Here is a 23239-nt window from a genome sequence, read left to right as displayed (position 1 = left end):
AGGCAGCACATTTGTGTATAGGGAACATGAATGATCCACTGACCATTCAGCATTTCCAGAATATGGAGGAAGAATGAAGGCTAAGGAAAATAACCATTTCTCACAGTGAGATACAATGAGAGCTTGTGAAATTAAGTTCAGTTGGAAAGTCTTGGGTTGAGGACAGAGGGTAGTGGAATTCAGCATTTAGAAAAGAATATGCCCTGTGCTGATGGAAGCAGAGCTAGGGACACTTTGCTGCATTCGATTTGTTTCTGCAGGGCCATGCCCCTGCTGTGCTACCCCATGAATGTGGTAAGTGTTGATCTGTACCTACATCGGTGTAGCAATCTGGAAGGCTGCCAGTCTCTGTTTCAGGAGCAGGTTAGGGGGCAAAAAGCATTCCATAACATTCCTTTGACAATTGAAGACAGAAACCATGTTGCCTGTCTTTAAGCAGGGGAGCTAGACTAGTTTATGTACTGTGTGAAAACAGTGCTAAAGTGCAATATCAATAAGTAATGTTCACCCCATTGCTACCCTTAGGGATTCCCTTACTGCTCTTGCTAGAAAACTGCTCCCAATTCCCCCTAGTTCCAAGCTCTCACCAAAGGCTAGTGACCAACTAATATCCTCCCTTCCCTTTTTATTCCTGAGCTTTTGGCAGTCAGTGAGAAGGAAGGTACCCAGGAATAGGGCACCTACCATCGAAGCTAGATGTGCATTAATGAGGCCTCCTCCTCCTCCTCCCACACCCTAACCCAAGTCTTGAGAGCACTGAGTACATAGGATGTGGATATTAACACACAATTCTGGAGCTTCTAGACTAAGATGGACTAGGAAGAAAAGCCTGGTGATCTACTTCTGAGCATCAGCCAATGATAATTCTATGGATCACAATGATCCTATCTACAGTTGATCATGGCGATGGCACTAGACCATACAGCCTTTGTTCCCTTATACTTGGGGTTGCCATGAGTCAGGGGTCAACTTGACAACAGTAACAACAACAACAACAATTGGCTTTCCTGCAAAAAGCCTTTTATAAAACAGAACATTTTGGAGATAATCATAAAATACAGATTAATACCCATAGAGATATCTTTGACATTTCTGTTTATTCCCAGCAGATGGGCATGTTTTCATTTGATCTTGATTCATATGTTCATCTTTCACTAGGTGACCTTAGAGAAAGAAATGAAAAGTATTTCATATTTTCCTCTTTGGAACTTTTTTTTTAGGAGTTGAAAGATGACTTGAAGGGTGATCTCTCTGGCAACTTTAAGCGTGCCATGGTGGCCCTTGTGACTCCACCGGCAGTGTTTGATGCGAAGCAGCTACAAAAATCCATGAAGGTATGAGCCCTATATAAGCCTTTTCTGCCCAGGATTTGACTGTGTCTTCAAAAACAGTTACTTTCTTCCAGTACACACTTAGATATGGTTGTAAATATGGAGGACACAGTTGGCATTTTGGATTCTGTGCTTTCCAATTGGAATGACTCTGAAATAGGGATCAGTCGTGGAACTTTGAGTCCAGATCTTCCTGGGACAAAGGGATCCTGTCATATCTTTGTTTTGTTTGTTTGCTTTTTGCCATGTAGAATCCAAATTTCTAGTTTGTTGTCATTAAAAATACATGGCATCATCAACCCCACCGCTTAGTCCAAAAACTTAAGTATTTTCCTTGACCTCTTGCTTTCCCTTATCCTTAAAATCTCAGTAAGTCTATTAGCTCCACTTCCAGAATCTATCCCAAATGTGTTCATTTCTCTCAAAATCCATTGCTGCCACCCTAGGCCAACCACCCTAATCTTTCAACTGGGCTATTTCAATAGCTTCCTAACTGGTCTCTTTGCCTCCATTTTTGCCCACCTCTAATCTATTCTTCTTTGGAAAGCCTGGTGGAGTAGTGGTTAAGTGCTGCGGCTGCTAACCAAAAGGTTGGCAGTTCGAATCCACCAGGTGCTCCTTGGAAACTCTACAGGGCAGTTCTACTCTGTCCTATAGAGTCACTATGAGTTGGAATCGACTCGACGGCAGTGGGTTTGGGTTTTTTGGTTTGGAATCTGTTCTTCACAGAATAGCGAAAATTATTTTTACTACATGTAAATCAGATTATGGTGTTCACCTGCATAAATCTCCAGTGGCTTTGAACTCTTAAAATCCAAACTCTTTATCATGGCCTTTGTCACCCAACACAGACTCTTGCCTACCTCTGTGACTTTTTAAATACCCTCTTCCCCCCATCTTCAGTATACAGCTACACTGACCTTCTCTGATCCTTGAACATTCTAAGATACCTTGGGGTCTTTATATGTTATGTTCTTTCTCTCTGGAATGCATTTCTCCCAGACATTTTCTATCAGTTCGCGCTCAGTTTTATTTTCTTAATTGCACTTTTTATTATTTAAAATTATCTTGTTTATTTTTGTCCGACTAAAAGGTACCTCCATGATAGCAGGAAACCTCATCAGTCTTGTTCTATAGCCTCTGTCCCTGGAACAGGGCCTGGAGTGAAGTGGGTAACTTGTCTCCAAGTCAGCTGGGCCCAAAAATATACATTATTAAGTCTTTGAAAATCTCCCTATGTCAAGAGAATGACACACTGCTGACTAAACCAGTGCAGTGGTATAACAGTAAAATTCAGAAGAACTGTAGAACCCTTTTAGAATATAGTGGTTTGTTGGAACGCTCAGTAGAGTTAATACTACTAGACTATCATTTCTAGCCTTGAATGACATAATTTTTTTCTTTATACTATTTTTTTGAAAAATTATTCAATTTATTGTGACACTTGAGCGGAAATTTTTCCTGAAAATTATTATGTCAATTAACCCCAGAGAGTTTATACCATTTTTTAAAAATTTTGGTAAAAATATACGTAACAAAACATTTGCCAATTCAGTAATTTTTACATGTACAATTTAGTGACATTGATTACGTTCATCATGCAGCCACCACCATTAACAGAAACTCAGTGCCCCCGTAAGAAATAACTCCCCCTTTCCTCCTCTCTCACATCCCTGGTAACCACTAATAAGCTTTGGTCCCCGTACATTGACTTGTTTCATTTAAGTGGGATCACACGATGTTTGTCCTTTTGTAACTGACTTAATTCACTCAGCATTATGTTTTCAAGACTCATCCATGTTGTAGCATATATCAGAACTTCATTTCTCTTTATGACTGAGTAATACTCCATTGTGTATATATATATATATATATATCATATTTTGTTTATCCATTTACATGTTGTTGGATATTTAGGTTGTTTTCATTTTTTTTAAATGATTTTGGGTTTTTTTTGTTGTTGAGAATATACACAGCAGAACATACACCAATTCAACAGTTTCTGCATGTACAATTCAGTGACACTGATTTCATTCTTTGAGTTTTGCAACTGTTCTAACCCTCCTTTTCTGAGTTGTGAGTTATTCCTCCCTCATTAACATAAACTCACTGCCCCCTAAGGTTCTTATCTAGTCTTTCTAGTAGTTGTTGTTAATTTGACCCATATAGATAGACCTTAAAAGAGACTAATGCTCAAGGCAGACATTCTTTACTAACTGAGCTAAACTATTGTTTGGTTTTAAGAAGACTTCAGGGGATATTTTTGGTTTAAGTTTTAAAGATCATCTCAGGGCAATAGTTTCAGCATTTTATCTACCCAGTTTATCTATCTACCATGGCTCCAGAAAGTCTAGAGACCATGAATTTTTAAATTCTGTTCTTCATTTTCCCCGTATTATCAGGATTTTTCTATGGAATCTTTAATCAAGATGTTCAGTAATAGTAGCTAGGCATCATCCAGTTTTTCTGGTCTCATGGCAAAGGAGGCAGTTTTTTATGGAGGCAATTAGCCACACATCCATTTCCTTTTCCTATTCCTGATTCCCCCTCTTCCTGTGTTGTTCCAGGCAAAGAGACCAATTGTGCCTTGGATGGCCACTTACAAGCATTTAAGACCCCAGGCACTACACAGTGAACTGGGAGGTTGAACAGAAGCACTAAACACATTATTCAGCCAATTAACTGGGACCTCCCATGAAACCATGACCTTAAACCTTCAAACCAAGGAACCAAATCCCATGAGGTGTTAGGTTGTTTCTACCTTTTAGCTATTATGGATAGTGCTGCAGTGAACATTGTTCATATGTCTGAGTCACTGCTTTCAGGTCTATTGGGTATATACCTGGTAGTAGAATTGTTGGATCATGTGGTAATTCTATGATTAACTTTTTGAGAAACTGCCAAACTGTTTTTCTACAGTGGCTGTACCATTTTGCAATTCATGTTATTTTAATACTAAAATAATACAGAAAATTAGAAAACTATTTTAGAGCATGGGACTTTATATTAGTGTCTTCAAAACTTGTTAAAAATGATATTAAGTAAGCTGTTAGGACTGAATTGAATGAAATTAAATTTTTTAAGTGTTCTAAAAATTAGATTTCCTTTTCCTTTTTTAGGGAGCTGGAACAAATGAAGATGCATTGATTGAAATTCTAACCACCAGGACAGGCAGGCAGATGAAGGAGATCGCCCAAGCCTACTCTACAGGTAGTCTTATTTTCTGCTTATATACAGCAATGTTCACACATATCTGAGCCAATGTTGCTTTTCCGAGAAGCCCACCAATATCTTTTTCACAAGGCTTTTTGAGGAGGCAGGACTTACAGGAAGCGGATACATTCTGAAATGGGCTAAAGACTGTGGATTTTCAGAGAAGATTTGAATATGGTCTAAGATAGAAAGTGCTACATAACAATGGTATTAATGCCTTACATTTATGATATTACCACTGCAGTGGATTTCGCTCTCAGCAATCACTGTTTAATTGAATCAACCATTTTCATCAAATGTGGGAGACTCAAATCATAGTATATTATTATTATATGTTAAAAACCAGTAAGCTTAGACTTGATTTTCAGTGTGGGAAACTAGATGAGCCATTTAGAGGATGTGGTGAGCATGAAGATTGGACAGAATTAGCCAGAGCCCTAATAGTTTGTTAGCTGTGTAAGAATTACAAAGCCTCCTGTAACACTCTGCAGCTACTTTGAGTGAAACATGGTGTTTTATGTTTGTGTTTGTGGGGGCGGGGGGGTTGCTTTGGAGCTTCGGCAGTGGGAAGAGTTTCAAGCCTGGTGTATGCAGGTGCCTAGATGGGTGCTAGAGAAGTTATATTGGACAGTTCCCACTAGATGGTAAATACCTCAGTGATTGATAGAGAAGATTTTATTGTTGATGTATTAGTCAGGATTTAGTCCGGAAAACAGAAAGTGCGCTAGTTATTTTAGCAGAGAGAATTTAATACAGGGAATTGCTTAAACACTTTTTAGAGGACTGAAGAGGCAAAAAGGGAACATAGGAATAACACAGAGGTAGGACCCTGAGGGCTAGGGCAACAAAGGGAAGAGTTCGGGTTTATTAGAAACAAGAATCTCAGAGGAGGGGTATCACCTACCTGGCGTTGGTACTTCGGAAGCTCAGAGGAGAGGCCTTGAGTAGCTGGATTTCAGACCTCTGAGAAAAGGGCTTCATCCAGCTGGTGCAGGTGCCTCCATGAGATGTGAAGTGGTTTGTTCTAGGAATGCCAGAAGAAGCTAGAGTCTAGAACCAACTACCACTGTCAAGGTGCTGGGCTGACACTTGATACAAATAGCAAGCAGGCAGTTTAGAGCATGTCCTTCTTCCCTTCACCTGCCTTCCAGCCTTCCTCTAGTTCCCCCTATTGGTAGAATGTAACATGCTGAGAAATTTAATTTGCAGAATTCTAATACTAGCATCATGAAGCAAGATATAGACGGGTGAATTTTCAGTTGATGCAACAATTGCTTGATAATAGGCACAGGTGGATACATTGTAGATATTTAGAAGTATCTGGTTTCCCCAGTTATACAAAATTTAAACATAAAAAATTATCAGAGCCAGGGGCCATATCTCTAGGTGGCTTGTTATTTCCTGGTATTTCTTAGGAAAGTTGCTTCCACCATACATAGACATGCCTCATGATGGCTCCCTGGAGTCCAGAATTTGTGTATAAGCAACCCAAGGACGTAACCTCTGTGAGGGTGGGGATTGTTATCTCATTTGTTCACTGCTGTATACCTATTGGAGCCCAAGGGGTGCAGTGATGAAGAGTGTGGCTGCTCACCAAAAGGCTGACAATTCTAATTCACCAGTCACTCCTTGGAAACCCTGAGGGGCAGTTCTGCTCTGCCCTATAGGGTTGCTGGGAGTAGGAATCAAACTCAGTGAGTTCGGGTTTTTTATTTTTTGTATCCGTAGTGCCTAAAACAGAGTGTGTGGTGAAAAAAAGGGGTGGAATAAATATAAGTATTTATTGAATTAATATCTTCACTAAAGTTTGAGGTCTTAAGAATCATACAAAAGTCCTAACATTTAGGGACAATTGTTCAGCAAAAATGACAAATGATAATAGCTCAAAGTTACCAGAGACCCCCATTACTGCATGAGTTAAGCTCTTTAAGGCTATAGGGAATAGAATTGCATCTAGGTTGCCTTGCTTAATAGGGATTAATGATACACAAAGCAGTAAAGAAGAAAATAGTCTCAAACATGTATAGCCAAGTTTCATAGAAATTTCAGGACAAAGTGCTACCCTGGGGGCCCAGTTATCTTGTCATTCCTCAGCATCAGGCATCCATCACTCCTTGTGCTGATGTCTTCCATTACAGTAAGTTTGTTTCCTTCCTTCTCTGCTTCTGTTTTTTTTTTTTTTAAATGCATGGTTGTATTTATTTACTTTTCAATAAGTTTAAATCATTGAGGGGTACAGCATCATCTGGATTCTGTATCCAATGGCCTTACCAGGAAAATTGCTTCAGAATTTGGCACAAGCCATGCCACTATTCCCACGGGTTTGAATTTCTTTTTCACGGATTATTCTGGTTTTGTCAGGTTTGCCATCAGGAGTCACTGTGTTGTTCTTTGCTTTGAACACATGTGACCATTAACATTGTGTGTCAACTTGGCTGGGCCATGATTCTCAGTGTTTTGGCAGTTGTATAATGTTGTGATCACTTCCCTGTTGAAATTTGATATGTGAGCACCATCATGATGGAACCTGCTGAGTGGTATCAGCGGGATAGGGCATGTGGCGGCACACCTCCCCCTCAGCCTTCATCTCTCCTCCTTCAGCTGCCTACTTCCTTCCTGGTCACCTTGCAAATGTTGTTGGCTTGTTCTGGATCCAGCAGTTGTCTCTTGTCAGACCCACGGAGTCATAAATTTGGACGTGCACAGCAGCACTCCATCATTAAATGGAAGTGGTATATATGAGATCAGGCCCAAACAGAACCTGAAGGCACAAGTAAGTTGCATGAAGAAGTGGCCCAATGCCCATGGTCTCCACTCCTGTGACATCACCTTCCATTTCCCAGTCTGTACCTATGGCCTCGTGAGGAGTTCCTTATGACCTGTTGACTAAAGAAGAGAAAACTCATGCCTGCTTTACAGATGATTCTGCATGATATGCAGGCACCTCTCGAAAGTGGACAGTGACAGCACTACAGCCCCTTTCTGGAACCTCCCTGAAGGACAGTAGTGAAGGGAAGTCCTCCCAATGGTCAGACCTTCAAGCAGTGCATCTGGTTGTTCATTTTGCTTGGAACGAGAAATGGCCAGATGTGCAATTGTATACTGATTCATGGGCTGTGGCCAATGGTTTGTCTCGATGGTCAAGGACTTGGAAGGAACATAGTTGGAAAATTGGAGACAAGGATTTATGGAGAAGAGGTATGTTGGATAGACCTCTCTGAATGGGCCAAAAAAGTGAAGATATTTGTGTCTCATGTGAATGTTCACCAAAAGGTGACCTCAGTAGAGGATGAGTTTAACAATCAAGTGGATAGGATGATGTGTTCTGTGGAAACCATAATCCTCTTTCCCCAGCTACTCCCTGTCATTGCCCAGTGGGCTCATGAACAAAGTGGCCATGGTGGCAGGGATGTAAATTATCCATGGGCCCAGCAACATGGACTTTCACTCACCAAGTCAGACTTGGCTATAGCCACTGCTGAGTGCCCAATCTGCTAACAGCAGAGAACAACACTGAGTCCCCAGTATGGCTCCATCCCTCGAAGTGGCAAGTTGATCACATTGGACCACTTTCATCATGGAAAGGGCAGCATTTTGTCCTTACTGGAATAGACATTTACTCTGGATATAGATTTGCCTTCCCTGCACACCATGCTTCTGCCAAAACTACCATCCATGGACTTACAGAATGCGTTATCCACCATTGTGGTATACTACACAGCATTGTCTCTGATCAGGGGACTCACTTCATAGCAAGCGAAGTGCAGCAGTGGGCCCATGCTCATGGAATTCACTGGTCTTACCATATTTCCCATCATCCTGAAGCAGCTGGCTTGACAGATTGATGGAATGACCTCCTAAAGACACAATAATGGCACCAGCTAGGTGGCAATACCTTACAGGGTTAGAGCAGTGTTCTCCAGGAGGCTGTATATACACTAAATCAGCATCCAGTATATGGTGCTATTTCTCCCATAGCAAGGATTCATGGGTCTAGCAATCAAGGGGTGGAACTGGGAGTGTCACCACTCACTATTACCCATAGTGACCCACTTGCAAGATTTTTGTTTCCTGTCCCCATGACCTTATGCTTTGCAGGCCTAAAGGTCTTAGTTCCAAAGGGAGGAATGCTCCCACCTGGAGACACATCACTGATTCCTTTGAACTGGAAGCTAAGAATACCACCTGGCCACTCTGGGCTTTTTATGCCTCTGGATCAACAGGCAAGGAAGAGAGTTACCATATTGGCTGGTGTGATTGATCTAGACTGCCAAGAGGAAATCAGATTGATATTACACAATGAGCGTAAAGAAGAGTATGTCTGGAATGCAGGAGATCCTTTAGGGCATCTCTTCATATGGCCATGTCCTGTTATTTCGTACTGCCATGTCCTGTTATTAAAGTGAATGGAAAACTATAACAACCCAATTCTGACATGACTACTAATGGCCCAGACCCTTCAGGAGTGAAGGTTTAGGTCACCCCACTAGGCAAAGAACCACGACCAGCTGAGGTACTTGCTGAGGGCAAAGGGAATACAGAATGGGTGGTGGAAGAAGGTAGTTCTAAATACCAGTTATGGCCACATGACCAGTTGCAGAAACAAGGACTGTAATTGTTATGAGTATTTATGCTTCGTATGTGTGCATCAGATGTTTTTGTTTTCTTCACTTATAAAATATAAGAAGTAAACGGGACTAGTGCGTTTTTGGTTTGCGTGTGTTAGTTTTATCCTGTTAGGTGTAAGTATAACTTTGTAATTGTGCTTGTTCAGAGATTATGTATGGTTTGGGGAGATGCATACAGATGCCAAGTTGACAAGGGGCAGACTGTGGTGGTTAAGATTGTGTGTCAGCTTGGCTGGGCCACGATTCTCAGTGTTTGGGCAGTTGTATAATATTGTGATTACTTCCCTGTCGAACTTTGATATGTGAGCACCCACATGATGGAACCTGCTCAGTGGTCTTGGTGGGGGTGGGGCATGTGGCGGCTCTCCGCCCCTTCAGCCTTCATCTCTCCACCTTCTGCTGCCTACATCCTTCCTGCTCGCCTTGCAAATGTTATTGGCTTGTTCTGGATCTAGCAGCTGTCTCTTGTCTGACCTCTGGTTCTTGGGACTTGAGTTAGCAGCTTATCTGTCCATCTTGGGATTCGCCAATCTTCATGGCCTGTCAGCAAGTGTCCTGCTCCCTGGCCTGCCTATCTTGGGTTTGCCAGCCCCTGCAGCTGCATGACTCAGGAGAAACTTTGCAATCTTGCCTGCCGACCTTGGGGATTCCTCAACCGTCAGTCTGTGAGCAGGAGCCCTGCTCTCTGACCTTCTCATCTTGGGTTCACCAGCTTCTGTGGCTCTGTGGATTGGGAAAGGACTCTATCCTGATCCAAGGGCTTGGGACGTTCTAACCCCGACAATCGTGTGAGCTGTTTCCTTGATATAGATCTCTCTATATATATTTATTTATACACATTAGTGGTTTTGCTTCTCTAGAGAACCCAGCCTAAGACAACACATAAGCACATTTCTTGCCTGAACAGAGGAGTCCCTGGTGTTGCAAATGGTTAATATGCTTGGCTACTAACCATATGTTGGTGGTTTGAATCCACCTAGAGGCACCTTGGAAAAAAGGCCTAGTGATCTACTTCAGAAAAATCAGCCACCGAAAACCCTATGAAGCGTAGTTCTACTTTGACATACATAGAGTTGCCATAAGTCAGAATCAACTAGACAGCAACTGGTTTGGGTATTTTTGGTTTTGCCTGTATAGAATTCCGTTTCATTTTGGGCATAAACACCTTCAGCTTTAAGAAGAGATGTTGCTACCTCTGGTTCTGAAGACCCCCTTTACAGTCAGCAAAAATGGCATTGAACCACAGCCTTCCAGACATATTTGCAGTTTTAGAAGTCCTTTTCCCAGCAGGCCTTCACAGGCTCCAAGATGGCAGAAAGAGCTGCTTCTACTATTCTTGACACTGCCAAGTAAGTTCTCTCTTCCTACTGGTAGTGTCTGTTCAAGACTTATGGTTTCTGGTTATTATTGGCTTCTGTTTTCTGCCTTTTTTCTGGGGGATCTTTGTATTTTGTTGCTCTATTGTCTTTGTCTCTTTTTCTGTATAGCTCATTCCCTAGTAGAGAAGATCTTCTGGGCTCAAGACACCACTATTTAGTACAGAACATTACTTTTGGGCAAAGTTCTCTCACCAGGCCACCTTTTAGGCTGCTGGCTACCTATCATCAGACACCAACCCTGTTCCAGTCAGCTGTAGAAAGAGTGATGGTGTCATGTAATGTGAAAGAGCGATGGTGTTATATAATGTGAAATGGTGACCTGTGTGTGAGAAACCAGTCAAAAGAGATTATCATCTTGACCCTCATAAAGGGGCCAGGCATCTTGTCTGATTTGTCCAGTACAATGATACAAACCTGTTGCCGTCGAGTCAATTCGGACTCATACTGACACTGCCGGACGGAATAGAGCTGCTCCATAGGGTTTCCAAGGAGCGGCTTGTGAATTCAAACTGCTGACCTTTTGGTTAGCAGCCAAGATCTTAATCACTTCACCACCAGGGCTCCACAATGACACAATGGAGTCTAAATAAATAGGGAGCTAAATTCTGAAGTTTTATGAGTGTTCCAAGTTAGTGGTACGTGAAAGAACACTGAATCAGGGATCAAGAACTCTAAGTTCTAGCTCAGGCTCCTACACTGTTGCAATATCTTATTTTTTGATCTGGACTTGATGATACCTCAAAATGTATATAGTAGCTGTCAGTTTTGATGAAAATAGTTGTCTTTTTTTTAAGTTTAATTTCCTGTGAAATATGTGGAGTAAAGGGTGGAGTAGGGAGGTTGCATGACATGTGTCGTGGTTTGAATTATGTCCCCCCAAAAATGTGTGTCTCAACTTCGTTAGGCCATGATTCCCAGTATTATGCAGTTGTCCTCCATTTTTTATCATAATTTTATGTTGAGAGGATTAGGGTGGGATTGTAACACCACCCTTACTCAGGTCATCTCCCTGATCCAAGGTAGTTTCCCTGCATCACCTTTTATCTCTCAAGAGATAAAAGAGATAAAAGGAAAGGGAAGCAAGCAGAGAGTTGGGAACCTCGTACTGCCAAGAAAGTAGCACCAGGAGCAGAGCACGTCCTTTGGACATGGGGTCCCTGTGCCTGAGAAGCTCCTTGGCCGGGGAAAATGGAGGACAGGGACCTTCTTCCAGAGCTGACAGAGATAGAAAGCGTTCCCCTGGAGCCGACGCCCTGAATTTGAACTTGTAACCTACTAGACTGTGAGAAAATAAATTTCTCTTTGTTAAAGCCATATGCTTGTGGTATTTCTGTTATGGCAGCACTAGGTGACTAAAACAGGATGTCTATAAAGCCTCATCTAGCTAACTCTAAAATTATAAAATACTTCTGCAAATTCTCACAAATGGAACTTAGTTATTTGACTCAATGTTTTAATTTTTTCTAACTAAAGTATAGATGTAACAGTATCAAGACTATTAGGTGTAATGAGGCCTGTTAAAAGTTATCATGTAAATAAATAATTTATTTTTATAGTGGATTTTTGTTTATTTGAATTGCTTTGGAAAATGACAGATTTCTGAAAAAGGGATGTACTAAAATCATGTTTGAGGAGTTCTCTCACCGTAGTTTTTGCTATTACATAAGTTCAGATCACTTTCTACAGGACGAGCATTCGTATGACCAACATACAGAGCTCTTGAGAATGATGGAGGCAGAGTTCAAGTAGCCACCTGGTGTTAGATACTAATCCTGCCCTCCACTTGTGCAGTGACTCCAAGGGGATCACTTCCCAGGGATAGAGCAGAACAGAGATTTAAAATGGGTGGGTATTGTACATCACAGGCTACATAAATGGACTGCAGTTAACCAGTGAAAAAACCCAGTTGCCATTGAGTTGATTTTGACTCATGGTGACTTTGTGTGTTTCAGAGTAGAACTGCGCCCCGTAGGGTATTCTTAGCTATGACCTTTTGGAAACAGATTGTCAAGCCTTTCTTCTGAAACACTTTTTGGTGGGTTCAAACAGCCAACCTTTCAGTTAGTAGCCAAGCACCTAACCATTTGTGCCACTTGGAGATTCTGGACTGTAACTAGTCAGTACTAAAATATGTGAACACACAGTTGGCAATTGTTAAGGGGAAAATAGGATGCCTAGAGTCTTTTTTTTTTTTTTTTCTTTCTACCAAATAATACAATCTAGCTATTAGTTAATATTCCAGTTAGGTTCATAAAACAGAAATATAATAGTAGCTTAAATAAGATAGAAATGTATTTCTTGCACATGTAAAAAAAAAGTCAGGAGATTCACAGTTCCAGGACTGGTAAAGGAAAAAAAAAATTGATTTATCAAACTTTTCAGGAGCCTAGATCTCTTGCTGCTTACTTTTATGCCATCCCTTAGATGTAGTCCTCATCTTCATAGTCCACGATGGCTGCCCAAGCTCCAAGTATCAACTCACAAACTAGGCAGCGTTGCCACATGTATCTGCCTACATTTCATTGCCGAGAACTTAGTCACGGAGCTGTACTCAGTTAAGAGGAAAACTGGGAATGTAGTCTTTAGGGTGTGTGCATCATGCCTTGCTAAAGATTGAGGTTTTGTTACTATGAAGGAGAGGATGGAAATTGGAAAGCAAACTAGCAGCTCTCCCACCCTAGCCTTCCCACCATGCCTCCTTTAGTGCCATTGTCACATGAAACGGACCACACTTTCATCCCTAATGGTGATTCTTTCTGTTCTTATGCATCTACCATAACATACACTATAGCAATAATTACAAGAAGGTATCCATCTCACAAGAGAAGAGCACCATGAAGTTAAATAAAAGAGCAAGATTTACTTCATCAGATACTTATTCATTGCCAACGTTGACATTGAATCTTTTCTGTTTTAGAAGATTTTTCAATTTGCCAAGGCTTAAGTTCATTCTTATTTGGTTTCAGTATATAAGAAGAGTCTTAGAGATGACGTTTGCTCTGAAGCATCTGGTGACTTCCGGAAAGCTCTGCTGACTTTGGCTGAAGTAAGGTGTTATTTTATTTTTTAAACTTCTCAATAAACTGCATACTCAGTACTAATTTTTAGGGCATTTAAAAATAACCAAATGGAGGCGGTGAGATTGCAGTCTTCCTTATAAAATTATTTATTTATTCTACATTTGCATTGCCATCAAGCAATGTAATGTTTAACCAAGATCATAAATATATATATGTATATATACATCATGACATAACAAGAAAATCTTGTTTTGGTCAGCATAAGAATTAAAAATGTATTGATATTTCACAGTATATTAGGAAATATTCTCATAAATCATCTGATGTAAAATGACTGTTTTTTCTTCTGCATTATATGTGTCTCTATTTTTTAAGAATATGTTGATTTCCTTCTGGACTCTAACAAATATATATCTCTTTCATTAGTGTTTCAATTAAGTAGGGAACACGATACAGAAGAATTATCTTCAGAGGTGGTTGTCTCAGTCTCAGATTAAGGAATAAATGGCTTGCTGCAACTTCATCCTTGCCACCTTGTAAGAGCTGCTAAACCATTAATCAGCATATGAGTAAATCAGGCCATACCTTGCTGTCTCATTTTAGGCGGCTCAGGACTTTGGTGATGAAGATGGGCAGGGCAGGGATGACATGTGCTCACAGCTGTGTGTGTGAGGGGAAGTAATTTAAGCCATGGCTCACCAGCCTCTTTCAGCAGATTTACACAGCACCCACAATCTCAACAATGGCCTTAGCCTGAGGGTTAAAACACCACTTGTCAAGACTGAAGCATGATGCCAGTAGGAAACAGTTTATCCTAATTATGGTGCCAGTTGTTTTAAATGGTGAAGACATTATTAAAGTGGAACCCACATAACCAAAATTATTCAGCGTTGCTGCAGACATACACTCACAGAGGTATATATTCAGAGATGTATATCCAGGCACACTCACCCACCCACAGGGGGCAGTAGAGAGTAGGGCGTTAGAGCTGGCTTTTAGACTCAAACAGAACTTTGTGTATTTGAACAAGTTCCTTTAAGCTTTAAAGCCTTAGTTTTCATATCTGTGAAATTAAAATGGTAATAGTACCAACCTCTTAGGGTGTTGTGAAGATTAAGAGAGAGAAAGCCTGGGAAGTATTTAGCACACCGAAAGTGATCAATAACTGGTGATCAATAATACCAATTATTATTAGCATTTTTATTATTCGAGCAGAGTACGCAATGAAAGAGAACAAGAAGGCAAACTAATAGCAGCCAAGGAGCGGCAACACAGAAGAGAAATAAGGAAAAGAAACTGCAAAAATCAGACGTGTATATAAGGACCTATGGTTTGAAATAGGATTTTTCAATTTTGAAAATTTATTTCTAAAATATTTTAGCCAAATGCTTCACTCACCTGTAATTCTCAAAATAATTCAGGCAGTCCTGCTTTCCCCCTCTCCTGTCTTCTGTCTTTCTATAGTGTGCAGAAGCATTTGTGCACGTACACACACATAACCGTACAACCTTCAACATTAGAGTTGGTGTGGACCTTGGAGTTTTCAGAGGAGGGAGCTGAGCCCAGAGAATTGTGTGATTTCTAGTAAATTTTGTGGCAGAGCCAGAACTAGAAGCCAGAGTGCCTGATTCCTCCACCAACAGTCTTTCCTCTTTGCTACGTGGCCTTTACTGGAGAAAAACCTCTGAAGGGTCCTGCTGGTCAGAGCATTTTAAACAAGTGCAGCCAGGCGTGCTTTCTGACAGTTGCATTAGGGATTGGTGAGTGAGTGTTAGAATTTTCTGCCTTTAAAAGGTTTGCCCTTGTTTTCATCCTTCCTGTTTAGGGTAGAAGAGATGAGAGTCTGAAAGTCGATGAACATCTGGCTAAAAAGGACGCCCAGGTCAGTAACAGAGCAAAGGCAATGTCCCCTTTAACTCTTCTTCTTGGATTACATCTGTAAGTACAGCAAACCGAAACCAAACCCACTGCCACCAAGTCGATTCCAACTCATAGCGACCCCATAGGGTTTCCAAGGCCGTAAACCTTTACAGAAGCAGACTGCCACATCTTTCTCCTGTGAAGCTGCTGGTAGTTTCAAACTGCTGACCTTTCAGTTAGCAGTCAAGCACTTTAACCACTGCACCACCAGGGCTTCTCTATAGGTATACCAAAAATCTGTTGCCACTGAGTTGATTCCGATTCATAGTGACCCTATTTGGACAAAGTATAACTGCCATGTAGGGTTTCCAAGGAGCAGCTGGTAGATTCAAACTGTGAACTGCTGACCTTTTTGGTTAGCAGCCGAGTTCTTAACCACTGCAGTAGCGGGGCTCCATTCTATAAAAACCATGTTGCCGTCATACGAATTCTGACACTACACCACCAGGGCTCCATCCATTCCGTAGGTATCCAAAAAAACCCAAAGCAAACCTCTTGCTGTCCAGTCGATTCTGACTCATAGTGACCTTAAAGGACAGAGTAGAACCGCCCCATAGGGTTTCCAAAGAGCAGTTGGTGGATTCAAACTGCTGACCTTTTGGTTAGCAGCCAAGCTCTCCACCACTGCGCCACCAGGGCTCCTCTATAGGTACAGGGAGTTAATATTTCAACACATATTTTTGGAAGGACATGGTTCAATCCATAAAAGCAGGAATCACCCAGCCCCAGCTTCCTGCTTTCTCTGTTGGCAATCATCACTCTCCTGACTCCTGCCACACCAACACTCAAATTTCTAGTCTGCTAAAAGCGAAAGACTTGGGTAATAGATTATCTCACTGAACCCTCAAGTATAACAAACTGCCCACTTTTCTCATTCCACCCTTCCAAAAAAAAAAAAGAGAGGTAGAGAGGGAATTATGTCAGTTTAGCAATAATGTCTCCCTCTCCTCATCCAACAGATTCTCTATAATGCTGGTGAGAAGAAATGGGGCACAGATGAAGATAAATTCACCGAGATCCTGTGTTTAAGGAGCTTTCCTCAGCTGAAACTAAGTATGGACTTGATTCATTTTTGACCACATTACAATCTTTTTTTGTTTTTGTGATTTTTTTTTTTGGAAATGGCTTTGGATTTCACATGCAAAGCTCTAGAAAATGAAGTTTAAAATTGCAAAGGCTGTTCCAATTTTATCTATAAATTTCTTAAGAAACAATATGGTCTAGATCAAGGCAGCACTAATGCTTGTGCTTTCCCCTGGAAGCTGAGTGGATTGCCCTGGGGGTACTAGGGAAGAATTGTGACAGAGAGAAGAAGGGCAGCCCTCTGGGGTGAGGGCAGAAAGGGAGTGTTCCTGTGGGGTGGAGGGGTTTGTCTGCGTTGCCTCCACCCTATCATTTCCCTAATTAGTCACATTCCAGAACAACCAAGCATTGTCGGTGAGTTTCTGTTAATGCGTTAATACCGGATAACATTCAGCTCTTTCTGATATAAAGGTAAATGGAGGAAAAGTAAAAAACATAAGACAGCTCTCTGGTCAGACCAACTTTTAGATGAAACTGCTAAGTACCCACCCTTCCCTCACCCACATGGATACCACGTCTCCCTGAGGTATTCTGGAAGCAAATGAACTAAGTACCCACCCTTCAGTCACCCACATGGACACTGTTTCTCCCTGAGGTATTGTGGAAGCAAATAGCACCCAGACGCCCAGAACTGCATTTACTGTGAATACCCCTGACTGGCTTCAAGGTGCTAGTCTAGAGATCAACCACAGTGCGTGACTAAACTTATGCCAAGTTCATGGACAAGTGAAGAAACGTAAGGACAATACTGTGACTTAAATCCTGAGGTTGTCCTTCTTTAGTTTTGCCATTAAAATCACAACGATATAGTATATGATGATGTTGAGTGCCATGGAGTCAATTCTGACTCATAGCTGCCCTATAGGATAGAGTAGAACTGCCCCATAGGGTTTCCTATGCTGTAATCTTTACGGGAGCAGGTCTCCGGGTCTTTTCTCCCAGAGAGTGGCTGATGGGTTCAAACCACTGACCTTTCAGTTAGCAGCTGAGTGCCTAACCTTGAGCCATGAGGGCTCCTTATAGTATATGATAGTTGCTTTATTAGTGTCCTTATGTGGAAAAAACAAACAACCCACCCTAGTTCTGTCTCCAAAATTTCTCTTTTAAAAATTTGCTTGGCTTGCAAAATATGCCTGTATCCTTCGTGACATATGTACAGGTTTTGCTTTTGGGCAAATATGATCAAGAAATAGGATGCTTTCTTATAGGTATGAAGCAGGGCTTTTGAACTGTTCATTCCAGTTCAACTCCCTGCTGAAAATTTGCGTTTCCATCCCAGATATACTGGATCAGAATCTACATTTTAGGAAGATTGCCTTGGGAAGCCCTGGTGTGAAGTAGGCCATGCTCCCTTAGGGAATGATTTACCCAGCACAACAATTAAGATTTCTTCAGCAGATAAAATGTACTTGACTAATGACCACACTATGGTGCTACTATAATTTAAAAATAGCCCATATCCCTACTGTAGATAAATTATTTAGCATTAGCTTTATAACCTTTCAGGCTATTTTAAGTGTCAACAGCCTGGGAAGAGGAACAGAGAGAAGTCATCAGTAAAAATGGCCTATGAAGTTTTACTGTGGATGATTTTCTTAAAAAGAAATGAAAAGAAGAACAAAAACTTCTGTGCTCAACTTCTGGGGGTTTAAGGAAGGAGTTTTTGAAGTTGCTACTAAACTTGATCTCCTACATATGCAATCTAAAACTGGAGTATATTCAAGTGTTGTCAATTGGAATGGTTTAAATGTTTTTGTGGTACTGCTTTTTAGCATTTGATGAATATAAAAATATCAGCCAGAAGGACATCGAGGACAGCATAAAAGGAGAATTATCTGGGCATTTTGAAGACTTACTGCTGGCCATAGGTAAGCCCTTGAGCACTTATGCGCTGAATTATTTTGCACTTGTTCTTAATCAATGTCAGGGTAAGCTCCTTTCATGTAAGAATTGTGACTGATGCATCTTTTGTTCCCCACAGCCCCCAACACAGCCCGTGCTACAGACAATATACTCAACAAATATTGTTAACTTGATGCATCAAGAGGTTATATTTTTACGTCTTACTTTGCCTTTTAAATTTGTATTTGGCTTGTCATTGTGTTTATTGTCACCTCTTTAAGAACTGCAAATATATATATATATATTTTTAATTGAGCCTTGTTGAACACTGAGACCTAAGCCAATTTGGTTATCCGCCATATTTGGTTATTTTTAGAAGATGCCAGTAACCTCCCAGAGCTATAGGTCTTCTCCACTTTGACTGTGTTAGCAAGGCGGTACGTCAAAATTAAAGTAAGTCTTAGATTGAATCCATCTCCACATAAACACGTCAGTTAACAAGCAGACAAAAACACAGTTATATGAGGTCTCAGATGTCTGTCCTTTTAGGTACATGAGCAGCACCTTGTAAGAAAGGTGCTTTTAAAAGAATGAGTCACTATTCAGTGACAGGATTCAGCGACCCTTCTATTCCAAGTCAGGCAGCAAAATCTTTTGTTAAGTGCTTGTATGCAGACAGGATTGATCGGCATCCTAAACCACTCCAAAGGGTTTAGGGAGGCTATTGGGATTGCTACAGGCTTATTCTCTATTAACGCAGGTGGCGCAATGGTTAAGCACTTGGCTTCTAATGGAAAAGTCGGCAGTTCAAACCTGCCAGCCACTCTTTGAGAGAAAAGACCTGGCGATCTGCTCCTGTAAACATTATAGCCTAGGAAACCCTATGGGATAGTTCTACTCTGTCCCATAGGGTCACTACGAGTCAGACTTGACTGGACAGCACACAATAAGTAGCATCTGTACAGTGTAGGGCTAGTCTAATCTTGTCATTTCATCAATGAAAAATCGTTCCTAACATCTGTTGTAATAATTAATAAAGCCTCTGGTAAGATAAAGATAGCTGATGCCTAAGAGTAACCTCCTCCAGAGCCTCTGATTGATCTTTCAAATCTTACCACCCCCGGAGGGTGAACTCCCAATTAGGGTTATTCCGATGATATTTTTAAATAAAAACTTATGTGGAACTTACCTTGTGCTAGGCACTGAGGTAAACTCTTTAAAATGTCAACTCATTTAAACCTCATAACAATCCCGTGAACTAGGTACTATTATTATCCCCTTGATTAAAAAAAAAAAAAGCTGCCGTTGAGTCGGTTCCAACTCATGGTGACCCCATGTCTGTCAGAGTAGAACTATGTTCCATAGGGTTTTCAATGGCTGATTTTGGGGAGGTAGATCGCCACGCCTTTCTTCCGAGGTACCCCTGAGTAAATGCAAACCTTTTGGTTAGCAGCCGAGTGCATTAATCTTTTCATCACCCAGGGGCTCCACCCCCTTGGTAGAGCTGGTAAACCTGAGCCACAGAGAGGTTAAGGTACTTCCCAAGGGTACACAGGGCGTACAGGATAGAGCTGGGATTCTAATCTAGGCAGTTTGGTTTCATAGTCTGTGATATAAATCAACCATTCTGTGTGCTGTAGTGAGACACATATATAGCACACAGTCTATGCCAAAGTAATTTAAAGTAAATTACAGAAAATATGCCAGGGAACAAGCACACACTAAGTCCTAGGACCCATTCTGAGTGCTAACTCCACACGTGTTGTTTCACTTAACTTCTGATTGTCTCCTCAATGCCACGAATAGGGCTTTTATTCAAATACTGGCGTGTGTGCACGCGCACACACGCGCGCACACACACACACACACACACACACATGCTTTTGACTCTGACTGCATTTCTAAGAGATATGCCAAAAAACCAAAAAGCTTTTTCAATTAAAAAAAAAAAGGAATTGAAATCAGTCTAATTAGTTTTGAGAATGTACCAATGGTATAGCCAGTTAATTTTTTCCATTTCATATTGCTAATCTTTGCATGAATTTTGCTGCATTTTACTTTGCTTATTCTTGCTAAGCTGTCATGTTTGAAAAATTTTATTGAGCTATACAAAGTCACTCATTGAGCTAAGAAACATTAGAAATATGCATTGAATTGTACACTAAATTTAGACTACAATATATGTCATTTTATCAAGCGAAAAAAAGCCCTTATGATTTAAGATGATGTCACACTTTCATTTTCTATTTCAGTCTACCGTTGGAATGGAAAAAAAAAAATTTAATAACAGTTGTTTTTGAACATCTTTATTGAGATGTAATTCAAATACCTTAAAACTCTCCCATTCAAAGTATACAATTCATTGCTTTTTAGTATGTTCATGGAATTGTGCACCTATCACCATAATCTAAGTTTAGGATATTTTTATCACCCCCAAAATAAACTCCCATACCAATTTGCAGCAACTCCTTATCCCTCCCTCCCCTGCCCCAGCAATCACTAATCTCCTTTCTGTCTCTAGATTTGCCTATTCCATTCCAGATAAATGGAATCATACCATATGTCAGCAGTTTTGGACATGAGAAACCGTCTGAACTGAATCATCTTAGAAATACATAATAGAAACATTAAAAAAAAAAAATTGCTGTTGAGTCAATTCCAACTCATAGTGACCCTATAGGACAGAGTAGAATGGCCCCATAGGGTTTCCGAGGCAGTACTCTTTATGGAAGCAGATTGCCACATCATTCTGCTGTGGAGCAGCTGGTGGGTTCAACCGCCGACCTTCCAGTTAGCAGCCGAGCACTTTAATCACTGCTCCACCAGGGCTCTAGAATAGGAACATAGTAGTTGTCAAATGAAGCCAAATCCAGACATAAAGAGAGACTTTATTTAAGATACTTTTGCAATAGGAAGAACACTCTGAACTCAGAAATATGCAAGTATTTCAAACTCAAACGGAAAGCTTTTCTTTTATTGGGAGGGATAAGCAGGCTTTCAGGAGCTCATAAGGTTGCATTTACATTGGGCACATCTAGTGCAAAGGATCTCTTTAAATTGTTAAAAAGCAAAGATGATGTCTCAGGGGAATAGCCTAGGGGGTTCCTGTAGTCTCTACTGGTCTAGCAAGTCTGAACTTTTTTAAGAATTTGAGTTTCATTCTACATTTTTCTCCCATTCTATTCAGGACCATCTATTGTGACCCTGGTCAGAATGGTTGGTAGGGCATAATATCTTTTGATCAAATTATTGAGGCTTGTTTAATATGAATTTCAGGAAAATTAGGTACTACCAATTTGAATGGACGGTTTCTTCTCAAACAACTTCACATGTAATACTGTTTTCATGGTTTGTCCCCAGATTCCATGTTTGGATTTCTAATACATTTCTCCTCTTTTCTTCAAATCACTTACATAAACCAAAAGCCTTTTAGCTTTCCTTAAGAGATCTATGAGAAAGTTACTTATTCTTGTCCTGATCTCCAAATGTCGTTATAAAATCCATTCACTTTTGGTCAGATTCCTCCCTTCAGATCAGGTTTAAGATGATAAAAGTAATTGTGGTGCAGTAAATAGATTTGTTGCCCATAGAATTTTCTACACCTGACTATTTTCACTTCATTGAAAGGATAATTCATTTATTCACGTATTTGCCAATTTTCTTTTTCTTGTTCTATTTCTGCTTTACATGCTATTTCACAATAAAAGATGGAACGATCATAGTATTTTTTGGATGACTGGATTTAGATTACAGGCGCTGGTTCTAATATCATTACTGTAACCAGTCTATAAACTCTAATCCAGTTGCTTAAGAGAAAATCTTGCCACTAGAAACATTGCTTTTAAATTGAACTCCTGTGCCCCTTCTGACCTGATGAGTTATTTGGAGCAACATCTCTGCAGTCTTTAGACTCAAGTTACTCATCTGAAGCCAAAGGTGTTAGAAAAGGAGCTACACCCCAGGGAGTTATCAGTGCAAGCGTAGGTGTTCAGTGTGTCCGGGAGCTGCAGATGAGTCAGGCGCTGTGGGAGTTTTTTTGGCAGGTACTTTTATTTTCTCTATGGCTGAAGATGATTACTGTGCTGAAGTTCCGTGCAAATATGACGTTAGGAGCTTTGAAATTCAGGTTAAGCACTCATTCTTTCATTCTAAACAAAAGCCAGTAGTGGAAAGGGGATACAGCCCTGAGAATTTTTTTTAACAGATTACTGTAGATTAACCCAATTTCTATTATAACTCAATTTTTATTAAATGAAACTGAGCATTGCTTTGCTTTTTTATAACAGTTCATTGTGTGAGGAACACGCCTGCCTTTTTGGCTGACAGACTGCATCAAGCTTTGAAGGTTGGTCTGGAAATTTCATACCCATTCTTAGTTTCCCTCAATATTGATGTCATTTCATGTTTCTTTTCCACGTTGATGAGCTCTCTTTTGTAGCTAATTTGTCCACTAATTGTCTCTCCTAGGTTGACAGAGAGATGTATAGCTCAATATAAAGACAGGCAGAGTGAAGTGTTGACTATTTCTCCCACTTGATAGTAAGCATAGGCAATACAACTTGTATTACAACACCAAACCTCAAACTTGACCCATTAGACCCAGTGGCCTCTCAAGCTGAGTTTACTTAAAATAAACCAAGCTGAGCCAGTAACCTTTATATGATATTATAACCCTGTTTTCTTGTCTGTCTTTGCTGATCGATGGTGAGGAGTTTTTTCTTGCTCTTTTATATCTTCAGACAGGGCCTATCACATAGAAGATGCTTACCTCAATTTTTTTAGTGTACATATCCTGTGGAGATCCCACAAGCACCTTCAAAGTT

The 23239-nt window shown here is 40.6% G+C and overlaps 1 protein-coding gene across 7 annotated transcripts in view; it reads left to right on the top strand.

The window, feature by feature from the left end:
- ANXA3 (annexin A3) overlaps positions 1-23239 on the top strand; it is a 133096-nt gene that overhangs the window by 31289 nt on the left and 78568 nt on the right. For all 7 annotated transcript variants that reach the window (XR_010322065.1, XR_010322064.1, XR_010322062.1 and 4 more), the window contains exons 5-11: positions 1221-1334; positions 4451-4541; positions 13518-13597; positions 15397-15453; positions 16451-16544; positions 18347-18442; positions 22703-22761. Coding sequence is in view for 2 of the 7 variants with exons in the window: in XM_064285668.1 (XP_064141738.1) it covers positions 1221-1334; positions 4451-4541; positions 13518-13597; positions 15397-15453; positions 16451-16544; positions 18347-18442; positions 22703-22761 (591 nt within the window). In the remaining 5 variants the exon portion in view is untranslated. The remainder of the gene's footprint in view (positions 1-1220; positions 1335-4450; positions 4542-13517; positions 13598-15396; positions 15454-16450; positions 16545-18346; positions 18443-22702; positions 22762-23239) is intronic.

This window comes from Loxodonta africana, chromosome 5 (genome assembly GCF_030014295.1).
Source record: "Loxodonta africana isolate mLoxAfr1 chromosome 5, mLoxAfr1.hap2, whole genome shotgun sequence".
Lineage (NCBI taxonomy): Eukaryota > Metazoa > Chordata > Mammalia > Proboscidea > Elephantidae > Loxodonta > Loxodonta africana.
The sequence above is the reverse complement of the archived record's forward strand: the minus strand, read 5'-3'. Positions and strand labels throughout refer to the sequence as shown.